At 38.0% G+C, this 18,297-nt stretch overlaps 1 protein-coding gene across 3 annotated transcripts in view; it reads right to left on the reverse strand.

The window, feature by feature from the left end:
• The window catches only part of NDC1 (NDC1 transmembrane nucleoporin), a 57,583-nt gene extending 41,034 nt beyond the window's left edge, over positions 1 to 16,549 (reverse strand). Inside the window, exons 1-8 of one of the 3 annotated variants that reach the window (XR_012130169.1) lie at positions 16,186 to 16,549; positions 14,599 to 14,719; positions 12,286 to 12,387; positions 9,981 to 10,155; positions 8,685 to 8,823; positions 4,649 to 4,757; positions 2,527 to 2,578; positions 711 to 846 (exon numbers count right to left, since the gene is read on the reverse strand). Coding sequence is in view for 2 of the 3 variants with exons in the window: in XM_017658483.3 (XP_017513972.2) it covers positions 711 to 846; positions 2,527 to 2,578; positions 4,649 to 4,757; positions 8,685 to 8,823; positions 9,981 to 10,155; positions 12,286 to 12,387; positions 14,599 to 14,719; positions 16,186 to 16,242 (891 nt within the window). In the remaining variant the exon portion in view is untranslated. The remainder of the gene's footprint in view (positions 1 to 710; positions 847 to 2,526; positions 2,579 to 4,648; positions 4,758 to 8,684; positions 8,824 to 9,980; positions 10,156 to 12,285; positions 12,388 to 14,598; positions 14,720 to 16,185) is intronic. The other 2 variants (XM_017658483.3, XM_073233967.1) reach the window with 2 other exon arrangements.
• Between the last annotated feature and the right edge of the window lie 1,748 nt (positions 16,550 to 18,297).

Genomic DNA, 18,297 nt, shown 5'->3' on the forward strand with positions numbered 1-18,297 from the left:
TTATTATAAAAGGAGACAGTTACAACCAAATTAACATCCTACGGTTCCTTGCAAAATTAGGTTGCATCAAAATTACACGTACCCAAAACACTACTTACTAAAATGTTACTCTCCCAATTTTATTAGATCTATGGCTTTCAGTGATAGAAACAAACTTTTGAAAAAAAAATTCTCTGAAGCCACTGAAGGATACAAGGCTACAGAGATGGTAAAATGAAAGAGAAACACTTACTAAGACAAACATGTGGATGATAAAGAATGTAATTCCCATTCATTTAAAATCTTTTTTTCAATATACATTTTAAAACTTCCTTCAAAGAACAAACATTTTATTGCCTTACATTTAAATATTTTAATAATATCTGTATCAATAGCATATAAAATTAATTTAAAATTCAGGCCCATCTGTTAAGTGCTCAATAGAAAAATGGAGACCTTCAGAAAAGAATTACACTGTAGATAAAGCATACTACTAAGCAGTTCATTTAATATAGTGCTCAAAAATTAAGAACACTAACACTGCTCCTCAGAAAAAAGTACAAAGTAAATGATGATTATAAATGATAGATCCTTAATGAAGTCTTAGAAGAGATACCAACAACCAATTTATCAAAATGGTTTTGGGTAAAACAGCACGCTGTCCAGTGCTTTACTAAAAATAAATCTGTGTACTCCAAAATGAAATTATTAACAAAAAACTCAATACTAACCTCTGTGACACTGATTTTGAAGAGAACCCATGAGGTATACCAAGTCATCAGGAGAAAGACACCACATAGCCAGACATGGTAAAGTAATGAGAGATTCAAGAGGCCACTCACAGTGTCAAGAGGCCTGTGAAACTGCCTATGAAAGCAGAAATTACTATTTAATCCAATGTGAAAAATACAATCTAAGCACTTAACAGACATGGGGCCCCATACTGAGAAACAAATCTTACTTCTAAATAATCACAGTGCTAAAGTCCTCTCCTTTTGTACCCTACAGAATTCTTTACTAAGCATCTTCTTACAAAGTACATAAGGGAGCCTTCGGGGAAGAGTAGACCTAAAAACCAGCATTCAATTTCTTGTGCTTCATATCTTCACTGTCATCTACCATGGAGGAAGAATGAGCCAAGCTTATAAACCAACCCCTAGAGGTTGGGTAAAATTTTCTTTTTGTTTTTAACTTTGATACTTAACCATGCAATATGCCTAGCACCTCTCCTGGACCAGATTTCAGCTCTACCTGTATACCCTATCAACAGTTTCACAATACTTAAGAACATATAGTACTATGTACAAATAACAATCTTTACTTTAAAAATAATTTAAGAAACTGTTGGAATGCTAAATAAAGCAGATGGGATCTTACCAAAATCTTGACTAGATCAATGAGCAAAGTCATCATAATCCTACAATCACACAACTAGCAATTATAAAAACAGGATTAGAACCTCTGACTCTACCATTTATGAGTGTTGCGATTATATTAAACACTTGACCTAACCCACCCTCCATTTCCTCATTCATATAATGGCGGCATAATCTTTTCATCCTGCATCTTAGGGCTATTATGCAATTTAAAACATCATGTATTAGGAATGCCTAGCATAGGTTCCCTCCAAATGAAGTTATTTTCAGCTTTTGAGTAAACATTTACCAAGGGCCTGGTATACATTAGAACAGAATATCAGACACTGCAATACAAACATTTTTTAAGTGGAAGGAGAAAAAATGTATTATGTTAAATTTCTATCAAATATCATTATTTCTCTTTCCATCTGACCCGATTTATGAACCAGGCCAATATAATAAATGACCCATGTATTTGGTTTCCTATCTAGCAATTGGGCAGAAGACAAAATTACTTTTTAGCTAGGAACTTGTAGAAGCTACAGATTAAAATCAACACTGTATGTCTCAAACACCCTTAGGCATCAATATTCCGACTTCCCAAAACTGATTATTTGTTAAGTCTGTGTGGGAGTGTCACAGTGGAATAATTAAAAGAATACTAACAAAAAAACTGACATTTATTTGCCAAATATAGATTAAAGCTTTACCTATGTGCAAGTGCATAGGGAGTAACTAGAACAATACACCCTAGTGCTGCCACTCAATCCCCACTTCCTGCAACTGGTCATGTGACTCTGCTCTATTTTGGTTTCCTCACTGGCAAAATTAGAATAATGCCAGAGCACTATACTTGTCTACCACAACATAGCACACAGTGATTACTGAAGAGAAAAACAAAAGAAGTCCCCTCTAATGGAACATAAAAGCTTATTTAACAAAAAAACAAATGATCATTGCTTATTTCTGGGGAGGAACTGGGTGACTAGACGGGCAAAAGGATTATTTTTCAGTGTATCCCCCTTATATACCGTGGGGATTTTAAGTATGTGAGCTATGTATATTCAAAAATGAACATAATTTTTAAAAAATCTAAAGGTTAGATCTAAACAAAACATCTGGAAAGTAGCAAACATCTGAAAGGATGGAAACCAAAAGAATTAAAATTAGACTTTTATATATCACTTACTCATCTATATGAAGGTCCATTGCGGTGCTAATCCAAGTTTTGGGAATATGGCCTAAGAAGGGAAAAAAAGCATGCTATGAACATAAAAAAATTAATAAAACAAGTTTTAATCTTACTTTGGAATATAAGGATAATGAGATGGCCAGGTAGACACCAAGACCTCAGTCAAAATGCCAGATTGTTTGGTTGGAATGGGCAGGAAAAGAGAATAATTTCTAAACAAAGGGCTGTTCTTGCTTTGCCCAGGTCCAATTTGAATTAAATCACCAGCCCACAACAACACAATTCAAATTTCAGTTACCATATATATTAACTGTGAGCAACTGACTATAGTACACAAATCTAGCATTGCAATACACAAATCAGTACGAAGATAACAGATGCACACCATGACCTGTGACCAGTCACATTCTTTTTTTCAAAACCTGTAGGCGACTGGGCACTCACACTTGCTGCCCCGCCAGGCACAGGCAGCAAAGCAGGTCATCATGCTGCCTCCTCCTCTACCAATAAACCCACATGATGTTTTACAAAAACTAGGAACTGAAAGCAGAAACTGGCCCAAAGGACCACAGTACAACAAAGAAATGAAAAATGGTAGCACTGGAAATGGAACTTGAATGGAATGTAGATGGAGTTACAGAAGAAAAAGCTGGCCGTGGAAATGCTGGCACAGCTACGTCAGCCCAGTTACAGAAATAGCCAGCCCGGCTGCAGTGGGCAAACTCAAAACAACAAAGTACTAACAGTAGGATAACAACTGTAAGAGATGCAGAAAAACGGACTATATAAACTACAGGTGAAAAAAGGAGACAACAAAATGGCCTGTAACAACTTTGAGTGAAAACAACTTTGCAAAGGTATTCCACAGAAAAAGTAGGATCAGGAACCGTTAAACAGGTATCCCCCATTTTGTGGAAGTTCACCATTATGCCAATTTGCTTTTACAAAAGACTGACATTAGTACTTGTTTCCCCTAACTGAAAGAATCCAAAGAGGATTTTTGCTTTTATGAAAAAAGGTGAAAAGCAAAAAATCACATTCAGCATTTGTTTTGCAGCCGGCAGGTAGGGAGAGGCAGTGAGTGCTCTGGGCAACAAGAGTGGTGTGAGCAAGTTCTGCCCCCAGGACCACACTCAGCATCTCAGCATCAAGCTGACAGTATCTCAGCATCACTGTGTCTGGAGTATCTGTGCTTTATCTAGATTTATTTTGTGCATCCTTTAGCAAGATGTGTCCTAAGGCATCTCAGGCAAAAACTAAGAGAGGTTCTTTTCTGGGGTCTGGAAATGCTCAAAAAATTCTGTATATTAGTTAATGGTAATTGCTTCTTCACTTCACATCATTTCAGCTTAGGAAAGGTTTCCTGGGAACACTCTGCTTCTGAATAGAAGAAGAAACCTAAAAACAGTATTATAGAATGTTGCATTGTGTTTATATTATTTGTTTCTATTGAGATTAGTATTTTCCATTCAACTTGTTCATTATAATAAACAAGCTATATTTTTGTGCTTAAAATTTATGTTAATAAATTATACAAGGTTCCCTCAGCAGCAGGTTATTTCTAGCATATTAGTACCACGTTACAAAAAGTTACAAGAAGGAGTATATTAACATTTACGAAGTAATGATCAAATGCACGTTTTCTTTTTTTAAGAAGAAGATCGTTTTTTATTGTGGTAAATAATATATAAAAATATTTACCAGCTTAACCATTTTCCCCTTACCCACTCCCCTCAACCCCTGGCAACGACTATTCTATCTTCTGTTTCTAAGAGTCTGACTACATTAAATGCCACATACAAGTGGAATCATGCAGTATTTTGTGTTTTTGTGGCTGGTTTATTTCACTTAGTATAACATCCTCATGGTTCATCTATGTTGTAGCATGTGACAAGATTTCCTTCTTTTTAAGGTTGAGTAATATTCCATTGTGTGTATATGCCATATTTTCTTTAATTATATTTTCTCTTAATAAAATACTCTGACAATCTAAACAGTGAATCAGTTGAGCTAATCACATATCTGCAAATGTAGGAAACACAAATACAGTCAAGAATGACTTTGTAACATTTTCTGAGTTACTAACACATACACTGTATCAAAAAGCAGAAATTCTTACCTAGGAAATAATACACAATGCAGAAATTTCTAGTTAGGAACAGCGATTCTACACAACTATGCTTAACTAGCAAGGGCAGAGATCTCCTGAAGCGCAAGAACTTGTACTGCTGTGGAAAAAGAAAAGCAGAATCAAATGACACATTCAAAGAGAGGTTCTACTTTATTTTGAAGCAAACATATTACTTTAACAGTTCATATAAAAAGTATAATCACTGCATAAAAAGGCAAAGTTTATTCCAGAGGTAAAAATAATAAACTATTTCTGACATGAAAATACTTAATATTTACATTATGTAACATTTTGCTGAAATGAGAAAATTAACAGTATCAATCTATTCTTATACAAGGACTATCTATGGAGATGAAGTTAAGTACGAAAAACATAACAACAATAGCAGCTAACACGGTAAGCCAAAGGGTACTTCCCATGAACCAGATACTATTCTAAGCACTTCACATTTAAACCGTTAATCCATTTAAACCTTACAACAACCCTATGAATGAGGTTCTATTATTATCCCCATCTTACAGATGGAAAAAAAAACAAGGCACAGATTAAGTAACTTAATCAATGTTCTCAGCTAGTAAAAGGAAAATTTGAGATTTTAATCCAAGCAGGCTGACCGCAGAGCCTACAATTTTAAGGATAGTGTATACTCCCTCTACACTAAAAACTTTTTAATTCTGTTTGCAGAAAAATAGGAGGTAGTGACAAAGACACCAGTCTAAGAATCAGGAAACCTGAGTTCTAGTGGTTCCTCTTTCTGCACAACACTTAGCAAATCGCATCTCCCTCTAGTTATCTGTGAGATAAGAAGGCTGAACCAGTTAAATAATTCCTTAGTGGGCACCTTCCAATTCTAACAATCCAAGAGAAAAAGAATCTAATAAGAAAAAATATGAAATGTTTCTTCCTGAAAAAAACTATTGCTTGTGAAACAAGGTTATCTGCCCAACTCCCCTCCCTGCCCCCAAAATACCAATGGAAAAAATATTCCTTAAATTATTAAAAAGAATCTAAAGGAGACCTAACAAACCAAACATGAACTTCTTAAATTCTGGTCTTCTTCTGTACTTGTATCAGGGCTCTTTAAGGAATTTCAGAAGCTAAAGAACAGCAAAGAATTACAGTATGTAGGTGGAAGTTTTATCTTCAGACCATGTCTGCAGTTTCCTACAAAAAGCAGCCCTTATGAATACTTGGTCACTAAAAGCATAGATTCAAGCAACCTGGTTTATTCAGATATTTTCAAAGTCCAAAATGTAGACCTGCACTATTCTGTGCAGCTTAAGTGCTCCACCTTCTTACCTCAACCAACCCCTAACCCCATTAAAAAGAATATAGTTCCTATACTATTCCTACCGCAGCTCTCCCATCAACCATTACTCACTAGGGCCCAGAGAGGCCAGGGAAGCAGGTAGACATTTCAGCAGATATATAGAGAAGAGCTAATATACCCTCTTCTGGCTCTCAGCTGAAGTGTTTTTCAACTTCTTGTTGGGCTTCTTTTGTGATGTGGCTATGAGCTACCCTTTAATGAATATTTACTATGTGCAGGCTCTATAAATTTTATCTCATTTCATACTTCCAAACAGTCTTGGGGACCTAGAGCTTGTCAAGCCCTGTCTCGGTGTTGATCTATTTTGTCTCCTGCTTCATGCTAATGTTCTGCTTTTCACTATCGGTCTGTCACTGAAATTTGATAAGGGCAATAGAACTGGTTTTAGTAGTGTAGGCAAGTTAAAAGAAATACAAATGGCAAAGTGATTAAAATTAGATTTTTTAAAAGATCTAATTTTTCATATCGTTACATGAAAGAAGTGGTTACTGAATAATATGCACAATATAAAACTATTTATGGAAATTGCACCCCACAATATACATAATGTTATTGGTACTATATATGTAAATGCATAGTAAAGGGTCTGGAAGAATTTACACTAAACTGGTCATGATGGTTATCTCTGAGACAAAGATTGAGACTGGCCAGAGAGGCCCAAGAGAACTTTCATTTTATGTATAGTGTTTAACTTAGGAAGTTGGCTGACAGGCAGCACCCAAAATGATGATGATGATGATATGAGCTGTTACTGCTTGAAGAAAAAAATTTTTTTTAAGTCTAACATACTCTGGTCAGTTTCAATGGTTAAAAAAAGTGAGTGGTTATAACCATCACATGACTTTATGAAGGTTCAAGAGAAGAAATGGGCCTGATTTCTCACACCAAGCTTGCAATTTCCCTACAACTGATCCTGCTTCCCACAGCAACTTAAAATGCTAAGAGAAGTTCAGACACTGAACACAAGGCCCTTAGGGCTAATGAAAGAAACCTAAGCTATGGTGTCCTTTTTCCCCCTCAGTCTTCTAGGAAGGCAAATCCACCCAGCTAGACAAAGATCGCTACAAATCAGAAGGATTAGAAAGCATGCTCCCAGGCACAGAGATCCACCATTTCAACTACTCTGGCCAAAATCCTCACCTCCCATACTCCACTGCACCTGTCCAGCAAAATCCCTGCTCCAACCATCCCCAGGCTGGAGAACAGCACCCAACTGGGTAGACCACATACCACTGTACACTCATGGTTACAAGAGATGCCCGCAAAATACACTCTGGCCAAAAATGGAATGGCCATATTTAAAGTCAACATTCTGCCAAAGTTGAACCTGATGCCAAAGCTGATTATCACCATCAGAGAATAAACTTCAGGGATGTAAGAATAAATCTAAATGCTATTAAAAGGAATTATGAAGAAAATAACTAATCAGACTTTACAGATGTGACATTATATGGTAGAAAGAAGTAATCAGCACTGTCAATTATTGGACTGCTATGTTTACTCTATTGTACATCTGTGATGTTGAATTTAAACAGATAGTCACTTTCAACTGAGGTCCATGGAGGAACAAGGTATTTTGGGGTTATCTCATTTTTCTCTAACATTCTCTTTTCTTCATTACCTATCTTCATAATTAGGTTTGGATCAAAGATATTTACATATTTCTGTACAGGACTTGGGGTTTTTCTCTTTGTGAAATTCTGAGGTGGCATAGCTGATCCTCTGCTTTTAATTCATCTTCACAAGGTATGAAGAATTTCTAAACAAGACTCGTCCTTCATATACACACAGGCTGCAGGAAGGTAAGAACCAGATTCTATTCCATGAGCACTATCTCTTTCTAGTAGTTGTATTTTTATCAGATTGTTCTCATGGATGCAACAGGCATGTGAAGATTTTAGCTAAACCACCACTCTCATACTCACACTCTCATGACACATCATTTGCTATCCCTGCCCCGTCACCAGACTCAGTCCTAGTGGAAAGGAGGTGGTCCTAAAACTTTTGCTCCAAAGCCCAGTCCTCAGCCTGCCAGAGAGTGGGAACAAAGCAAATAACAACACTGTCAGGAAGAGTGGGAACAGGGCTAAGGAGAAGTTGAAGCCACAGCAGAAATCTGACTGATCTTTCTGTCTTCTGCCAGAAGAGGTGGTTAAGAGTTCAAGACAGCACACATACCAAATTAGATTTTTAAAAAGCTAACTGAAAGACAGTTTAGCCAGTCTCACTCAAACCAGGCAAAACTGTTTTGTTTATTGATACACATCATGGCTTGTTCTGAAAAGGATCTGAGACAGTAACTGACATTTTCTGCACTCACTTGCACATCCTCAAGCTCATGAGGTTCTTAGGCTCAGAGAGAAAATGGCAGCTGCTCAGAGGTACTGTGCATGAATATCATCATCACCTTCCCCAGCCCTGCTAGGTCACGGCAACTGCCACTGCCTAGCAGGGAGAGAAGGAGCAAAGCAGTATGTCAAGGGGTGCAGCAGGAAGGACAGCGACAGGTCTCAAACACATGTTCAAGTCTCATAAAGACAGAATCTTTCCTCTCCAAATGCCATTTTGAGGATCTCAGTTCTAAGTTTTGCTGATCACATCTTGAATTAATGAGGCCAGTTATATATACATTTACTAAGGCAATTTTAACTCTGCCAATTTCTGAGATAAGGTAATGCTCAAGTGTTATCTTACCTGTATGATGGGAAAGGGAAGATAGTTCATGTTGTTAATAAAATACAGGAGGCTATAGCTATAGCCCATGAATGCTCCAGCCAATAGGAAAAAAAGGTGATACTCATTTATGCAGGTGGGTGCAGCAGGGCTGTCTACACTGGAGGCAGAAAGGTAGGTCATTAATTCAATAGGGCCACAGACTACTCTTCTAAGCTCAATATTTACTGACAGAAAAATTGTGACTTAATCACTTAACAAATGCCCCAAATTCTAACAAAATAGTTCTACTTTAGATTAAGAGTGGACAAAAGATGAATGAAACCCTTTACCCCTGATACATGAGAATCTGACCTTTAGTGAACTCTCTAGCTCTGTTCCTCTGGAAATCTGGTAAGGCTAAGAATGTCCCCTGTTATAGTGGCCACATTGCTTATGAGTTGGTAAACTGCATCCGGACCAAGAGGAACCATAAATAAATGTTATATGCCTGACAGAGGTGCCATAACTTTGGGCTTCCCTCTGTGTTGTCTCTTACAGCTGAGCAATCCTTCACAGAGACCCTTTTGACTAAAGAAAATTCATCATTTCAGGGAAAAAGCTGCTTTATATAATTGTAACCAGCGGACAAAAGAAAATCAAGTATCCAGTAGTACTCATGAACATTGTTTAAAGCCAGTGGAAAATAGAGAATTTAGGGTTACTCCAGTAATGGTTTTTGATTTTTAAAGTGAGAATATCAATTTGAAATTTATATCAATGCCATGTGTTCAAGAACTGTGTCTCAAAATTATAAAATTACTCTACTAAACAAAGTAGCTTTACTTATTTCACAATTTTTTCATAATTCTTCCCATATTACCCTTCCTTCAAACTCCAACCTAATACATCTCCTCCCAGAGGCCATGTGTGGATCCTCTCTGCCTTCTGAACTCCCACAGGTCTCATCTGCACATCTCACTCTCTTCCTACTACATCCTGTCTCTCATACATTCCTATTTCTCTCCTACTACATCCATTTGTGTCCATGTCTAAATTCTCCTACTGGTGTCAACTCTCGAAGAGCTTAGCCTATATATGAATCGCTCTCATAAATTCAATAGTATCTAACAGTGTGTTACATAGAATAAATGGTTTTAAGAACTTGAATTCAACAAACAAAACATCAAAAACATTGGTTATACAGTATATTAAAAAAGTACCTCTGTAGCAGCCCAGAAAGCAAAGAATGTCCATAAACTATTAACTTATACAAGTCCCCTTTGGCTTAGTAACTAACTATACAAGGTCCCTTAGAGAAAATGTATTTAATATTACCTCTCAGTACTAGTGCAGGAAACCACAAGGAAACTGTATCGACTCTTGGTTATCACTGCTGCACACCAAGCCGTCATCATTCCCATTGCAGCATGAATAAATGAGTGCATGAGCTGCTGAGGATGAATGACCTTCCCTATCAGGGCCAGTCTGGAGCAGGGAATGGAAGGCACAACTGCAAACGAAACACATGATTAGGGCTTTATAATCCCCAGCATATGACATTAGAAGACCTACATTATTCCCTCTCATCCTTGCACAAACACTCCAAAGGACAGGAAAAAACCCACAGTCAATGTAAAATACTAAAAAAAATTGAATACAAAGAGATGCACAAAAAAGGGAAAAAAAACAAAGATTCTGGAGAGATGAACCCTGAGCACAGCATGATCAACATTTTTTAATTCTTTTTAATTAAAATGACATGATGGCTCAGATAGCACGTACCCTAGCCCTCTTCCAAGTGCCATAAAAGAATAAAAATAATGGCTTTAAAAAGACAGTGTTTCCCCTCCAACATGTTATCTTAACTGCAGAATTTGAAATTGCCAATATATACAGTCTATTTGTGAAAAATAAACCACAAACTAGGTAAATAGTGACAACAATGAATACAAAAATAAGTACAATAAAGTTTTCTGAAGTAAGCTGGGGGAGGTGAGAGTGGTTGGGTAATAAGAGATGGTGACCTTTTAAAACAACTAGCTCGGGATTCCCTGACTTACCTATGTACTCATTCTTCTTTTAATATACTCCAAGTTAAGGGACTGTAGGGACTTAAAAAATTAAGTGTGAAGTAGAGGACTTAGATGCTTAACACTCTGGGGAAGTGGCAGCTTTACTCCCCAAAAAACGCCCACGAGGGCCTGCTAACTATGCAACTGACTTAACAGGACTCTGAACACACCAAACCTTCTCATATCACTAAGCCTTCTTATATCCTCTACGTTTTCTCTACAACATAATTTTCTTTCTTTGTCTACTTAATAGAATTCATCCTTAAGGCTTGGTCTAAGTGTCATCTCCTCCAGGAAGCTTCTCAGGCTGGATAAATGGTGCTCCTATATGCTCCTATACTATCCAGTGGATTGTACTAGAATATGTTTGATGCTTAGTGTCTCCCCATTAATGGCAATCATCTGGGGGAAAACTGGGACCATAACATTTATCTCTTATCCTCACACAATGCCTGGCACATAGTAAACGCATGAAGGATGCTGATGGACTGAGGCAAAGTGACCAGTCAGGCTTTAAGAACGGCTAGCTGCAGAGCCCCAGTCTGGGCTCTACATCCAGATGACCCAGGCCCGTAGGAGGGTGTGAAAGAACACATGCTATAAGCCAGGGAATTCTGTACAGCTTCAACAGTAAACGAGATCCATCAGCCAGTAGTGAGGGATTAGGAAAGCGAAGGAAAAGGCTACACATTATAACAGCCACAATAGGATGTGAAATTGTATATCATATTTAACAAGGAACTACTGAAGAGTTAAAAAGTAGAATGATGCTATAGTCAAAACAGAAGTGTCCAAAAAAGTTTCTTCTTGTACCTTAAGGACAGACTTAAGGAATCTGAAAAGGCAGGAAGAATAAGGAGAGAAAAATGAGAAAAATAAAAAGCTCTGGAATTTAGCAGGTGATTTTCCTGAGGCAAAACATAATATTTTTTAATTTTTTGGAAAAATCATAGAATTACAGATTTTTATTTGAAAAGGACCTTAGAAATCACCTTGTCCTGATCTCCTACCCTCTAAATGAGTTATTTTTATCATACATCTGCATCACAACTTCAACAACAGCTATGAACCATTAAAAGGTCTAAAATATTTGTTATTGTGGCAAAATATACATAATAAAGTTAACCACTGTAACCATTTTTAAGCGTACCATTCTGCGGCATTAAGTACACTCACGTTGTGGTGCAACCATCACCACCGTCCATCTCCAGACTTTCCCACCTTCCCCCACTGAAACTCTGTACCCATTAAACCAATCCCCTGCTCCCTCCTCCCCCAGCCCCTGGCAACTAGCACTCTGCTTCCTGTCTCTATGAATTTGACAAGTACTCTAGATACCTCACATATATAAAGTAGAATCACACAATATTAGTCCTATAAGCTCTAAATATATTTTAAAACAGAGAACCTAGTATTCAAATGAATTTTAAGTTAATTCAAAGCATTCTATATGCATTTTTAAATGGCACAAAACACAGCCTCTGTTATACACACCCACATACAAAAGTCAGAGTCAGCCCTCAGCAAAATAAACTTATTTTTAAGACGATTAACATTGGGAAACTCACCTGTATAGAACTCCACATTGAAAATACTTATTATTACTATTACTACAGACAGCAGCAGGAGGTAAAAGATTACATATGAACTATAGAGATCATTGAAAGAATCTAAAACACAAGAGAGATGAATTAGTTAAGTTCATTCAGTCATATAGCAATGATCAGCATACTGCAATAGAAAAGGGGTGTGAACCACATTTGTAATTTTAAAAGTTTTCTTTAAGAATTTATTCATACACTGCTGATGGGTCTTACAGGACATCAACTTAAGAACTGCAGTGTGAGTTATTTGGACTGAGATCTGGGTCCTTTAACATTATACTAGAATTTCCTTTCGATGACCCAGATGTTAACATCAGACAAGATACTGCTATATGCAAAAATACTTCACCATGTGAAACAGAGAAGTACCACATTCAGTAATATAACAACAAAGTTTCTTTTTAAAATGTAAATATTTTTTATCTCTCTTCTAATACATGCAATTAACCCTTAATAGCTAAAAAAGTATTTTTGGAAATAGCATAATCCATAAGTCATCTAAATAAGCTGAATTTACAAAACATCATGACATCCCTGTGAAATACTAACCAGTCACATTTGCAGCAGTTCAACAATCAATATCACATTTCAAAAATACGGGAAAATTTTAAAGTATGTATACATTATGCTTAAAACATGAACAAGAGAAAATGAAAAAGACCTACATCTGCTGAACAGACTGACTTAATAATGAAACCATTCTTAAAAGTGTAATTCACTGACCAAATCTGAAAAATATTTATTAAGCATCCATAATTAAACCCATGTATTATACTGAGCTAAAAAGAATGAAAGAGCTGATTCAGGTGCCTGGATATAAGCAAGGAAAGAGTACAATTTCTCTGAAAAGACTGTGAAGCAAAAGTTGAAGAGGACAAGTAAAATTTGATGAGAAAAATGGCATAAGAATTCAGATCCAATCTGGACAGAAAGCGTTAATGTGAGAGAACCTCTGGCAATAAAATAGCAAAAAGTGTTTATCTTCAGTGCCAATTCTGAACTACTAGTAACGGCTGCAGACTGCAGTACTGAATACTCTGAGGTTGAGGCTGGACAGCCAAGATCCCTGAGTGATGCAGATTCGGCAAGATGCTTACAGAAATACTTGGCCATCCCCACACTGACTTTAGCCTTAATTTCATCTGACCTGGGGGACCCATCCAAGAAGTGACTGATATGTCTCAACAAAAAACTTAATATGACTTTAATTATTCAGCAGCAGTATCTCCAAAGGCTACAAGGTAAAGCTTATTTACTCCTTGAAAACTGGCATTTTCTTCTAAAAAATTAAATCAACACACTTCCCACTTTCCAAAGCAAGAGAAACTTATTGCTGTTGTTGAGAGGGAAATCAAAAGAATTTCAAAAGTATTTGGGTTTCTAAGCCTTAGGCAAGACTGTAAAGACTTTAAAACCTATTCTGGGAACATTTCTTTTCTTATTTTTTTAACTGTGTGTGGCACAGTGGAAAAACACAGGCTTTGAAGTCAGAGACAAATGTTCTAATCGTACTTAAGTTACTCACTAGCTGTGTGTGCTGCACAGCCTTATATAACCCAAGTCTCAGTTTCCTCGCTTATAAAGTAGGAATAATACTTCTTTATTACACAAGCTTGTAGGAAGGATAAGAGGTAATATTATTAAAGCGGGTAGCATGTGCCCAGCCCACAGTAGATAGCGATGAGTAGCTATTAATAATTAGCATAGTTATATTCTAATGAACTTAATTTTGTGTCCAAGATTTCTGAGAAACATTTAGCCTGCTCCAATCTATCCCTCCTCACCAATATTTGCACTTAACTGTTCCTTAGCCTTCAACTTTTTCCTCCTTTTCTCTCTTCTCAACTTTCTCATTAGCCACAATATAAAAATGAGGTATTCTTAATTTTAGAGTTTTTAAAAGAGATATGTGTCATATTTTCTACCCATAATTTTTAAATAGGTAAGAGTAACAGCTCTCTTTTTTAAAAAGACAGTCAGTCTCAAAGCTGTCAAAAAGACAAACAAAAACTAAGTTTTCATTTATGTGGTCTTCTAATGATCATTTTGTTCATATTATAATCTATAATCTCTGGCAGGTTTACTGATCTTGTTATATAATGAAAAGGTGGTTTATATTAGGAAGAAAATGCTTTAATAATTATCTCAAAATAAATGTTTTGTCATGTCAATCAATACAGACAGTAACTTAAAATAAATTATTTAAAACACACTGCAAGTTTTATGTTGAAAAATAGGTCCTATAAATTTGTTTTCCCCAAACTGAGTATCACTTACCAGCCAGCCACTGTATAGGATGAAGTAAATCAATGCTGCTGAAGATTATAAATACTGTGGTACAGACGGGCAGCAGCAGCACTGACCACACAATACTTGCAACTATCCTCCAGCCCAAAACCTATAATTAAACAATTAAACCTGTAATTAAATAATTTAAAAATCTCTCAACCATGAAGTTAGTTAAACTATTTCAGTTATGCAAATCCTCTTTTCATACAAGATGTTCATCAAAAATATTAACACCCAGAACATAGTCCATGCGGCTATATATAAACCCCAATGTTTACTACTATTGATAACATTACATACCACTACAGAATCTTGTATTATCAGTAAACTGATGTTTGCATTAGTCCAAAGTCAGGTGTTACTTTAAATATCGCATTGGGGAAGGGAGAATTGTCTTTAATTTTACAGCAACTTATACTCTCTTCTCTAGGTTTAACTGATAGATATGTCAATATCTAAAAGCTGTATACATTATCCGTATATTGTAATTGTGGTTAAAATTATTAGATAGGTACTCCTGTTGGACTACTGCATCACATTCATGCCCCAATGCCTGCCATACAAGAGACACAAGATTTACTGTTGAGGAAGTGAATACAAGAAGAGGTACTGAGGTTTTAAGCACGCAAATGACAACTAGATTTATGTTTTAGAAGGCTGAACGCCCTTGTTTGTAAAGTGGCTATGTTGAAGATGGAGGTGAGAGGACAGTACTCTTGGGAGGAGGAGACAAGCAGGAGGTAGTCCGCTACAACTGCCACAGCCAACGATTTACAGTCAGTGTGTGAAGGAAAGCAACGGCAATGAGAAAAGAAAACGGGAAAAAACTGCGGCCACATCTCTTAAATACAATCTACAGGCCTCTGGTGATTGATAATATAGGTGCTACAGAATAGCTAAGACTTAGGAAAACAAAGTTTTTCACTTGGGATACACGGTAAATGGCAGTACCACTGGGATGCAAGCACTGTCCTAAAAGGGATCTTACTCCTTTTTCTCTTTTCCCTACACAGAATGGATGCAGAACTGGTGATTCCACTTCAAGAAGGAAGTATCTCATCTCAGCCCCAACAATGCACACGTTCCTCTAACTTAACAAAGAATACCTGCCGGCTTACCTAGTTCCCAGAATCTGCTAAGGCCACGCCACATTTCCAATTCTGAACAGTTCTTCCTACTTCTTATCCCAAGTAATCAACAAATTATTTATTTTGCACTTGCTAGGTCACCCTTGCATAGAACTTTTCCCTATTCCCTGTCCTAATTCCCTTACAAGTCTTCCCTTCGACACTGACCAGCTTCCACTCGATACTGCTCTCTAAGCCCGTAACAAGTTTGCACTCAGGACATCCCGCACGCGAACACCCCGTAACCAGCTTTCCCTAGCACGCCCCTCCCACCATGTAACCAGCTACCACTCAGGAGGCCCCCCCACCACACGGTTATCAGACCCTCGGACTGCCCCCTCCCCACGCGCTCCCCACGCTGCACTAGCGCGCACGCGCGGCCAACGCTCGCCCGCTCAACCCGACCCCGCCGCGGCCGAGCACAGGCCACAGTGCGCGCAGTACTCACGCGCCACAGAATGTCCCGCGACCCGCCGTCGCACGGCCGACTAGCAGCCGGGGCCATGGTGATGGCGGCCCCTACTCTGAGGGGTGCAGGAGACAGTGAGGCGGCCCGCCACCGCAGTTCAAAGGGAGGAAGGCCCCTGGAGGACTCTATTGGGGCTGTCCCAAACGCTGCCTGAGCAAAGCGCGTCCCAAGCCCCAACCCGTTCCTTTTAGGTTTAGCCAGGATAGGCCTAACCGGACAGAACTGCCCCACCGATACGTCCCCCAAAGAGGGCTGGGACTCCAGGATCCGCCCTCTGGAGTCCGAAAGATCTTTCCGAAGAAGGGTCCGACGGGGAGCCAGAAACAGAGGGCGGCACTGCATGCTGGGAACTGTAGTCTCGAGGGCACTTTGGAAGCGAGGAGGAGCGTTGCCTACTGGGACTCCGAGTTCCAAAGCACAGCATGCTGGGAGTCCAAGTCTTCCCGGAGGTACCTCTGGAAGGCTGGGAATCGTAGTCTTTTACAAAGCCGCTACTGGTCGCAGTGATGATAGGTAGGAATCATGCAGTTGAATCAGGAAAAATGATTTGCCCTTACCTTTCCCAATTTTACTTTATCGACCGCCTGAAAGTGAAAACAAAGGAATGTTGTGGCCCTCTCCACAAAGATACTAATTTTACTGAAATGGAAAAATCTCTTTTCTTCCTTACAGGTGCATTTATTTTAGAAATACCTGGTTTCTAGTTCCTGCTCTGCCACTTGCTAAGTGGAATATCTTTACCCTCTCTGGTCCTCCCATTTCTTGATCTATAAAAATAAAGATGGCATGCGGTGATGAGAGAATGTAATACAGTGCCATACAAATACCATAAATTTCCTACCAGTGATGATAAAGGCTTTTCACCAACCCAAGTCCCACTTACTGAAGTCTTCTCTGATTGCATTAGGCGTTAGTGAGATCTCTGGAGGCATACTGCTAACACCTTTTAATACCCATTTACAGTCAACCTTCAGTGCTCTAGAGAAATTCAGTGATTTACTCACTCTGGAGAATCTCATAATCCAGTGAGAGAAATTGAGATCATACATACTGTTCTTCAATATTTGCTAATAATGATTTCCTGAGTTGCTTTAAGATGATATCATATTCACTTCCAAAAACATGTTGATAGTGTCAATCATATCTGAAGCACTGCAGGACAAATGGAATACAAAGGTAGATCAAGTCTCTGCCGTGAAGAAACCTTCAACCTTCTATCTGGTGATGGAGAAAGATTATAAAGTATCATTCTAAATGAGTGTCCAGAAACACACCACAGGTTACTTGCAGTCAGATCAGTTTGTTTAGTTCCTTTGATAGAAACTACCAGTTGTCTACCTCAGTATCCTTTCTCCCTTTCTGGATAGAACCTCAATTTGTAACTGGGCAGGTGCCTACATTTCCCATCTCCCTTGCAGCTAGATGGAGCCAGCTAAATGTATCTAGGCCAATAAAATATAATCAAACTATTGCATGGTAGCTTCCTAGAAATACTGCTTACAAGAGAGCTAGTACATGTTCTTTGCCCCTCCTTATTTCCTTCCTCCATCCAGCTGCACTAACTCGGATGTATTGCCTCCGCCTCTACCATGATATTGGACCTCTTCCACCACAGGAAGAGGGTCACCCCTAGGAAAATCAAGTGCTGAGCTAAAAGGAGACTTGATTACTTGGAGCAACCATACCGATCTTGGGCTACCTACCTTTACCTCCTGACTGCATTTACAAAAGACAGATGGTTATTTATTGTTTAAGGCAGTTCTATTTTTATAGCATTTATCAATCTGAAGTCATATTAGATAACTTCTTATTTATTGTCTGTCTTCCATTAGTATACAAGCTGCACAAGGACAGGGACTTTGTCTATCTTGTTTATCATTGTTTCCAAAATGTCAATAATATTGGTAGTCAATAAATATTTGTCAAATGAACAAAACAATGATTGAATGAAAGTAACTGCATCAGATAGTGTCCATTCAGGACAACAAATTTGGTTATTTAAATCAAAGAGATTTAATGCAGGTAATTGATAACAAAAGTATTAGAAGGGCTGAAAAAGCACAAAGGAGAAAGAAAAGGGTTGTAGGAGAT

The sequence above is a fragment of the Manis javanica genome, chromosome 4 (genome assembly GCF_040802235.1).
Source record: "Manis javanica isolate MJ-LG chromosome 4, MJ_LKY, whole genome shotgun sequence".
In the NCBI taxonomy this organism is placed as follows: Eukaryota; Metazoa; Chordata; class Mammalia; order Pholidota; family Manidae; genus Manis; species Manis javanica.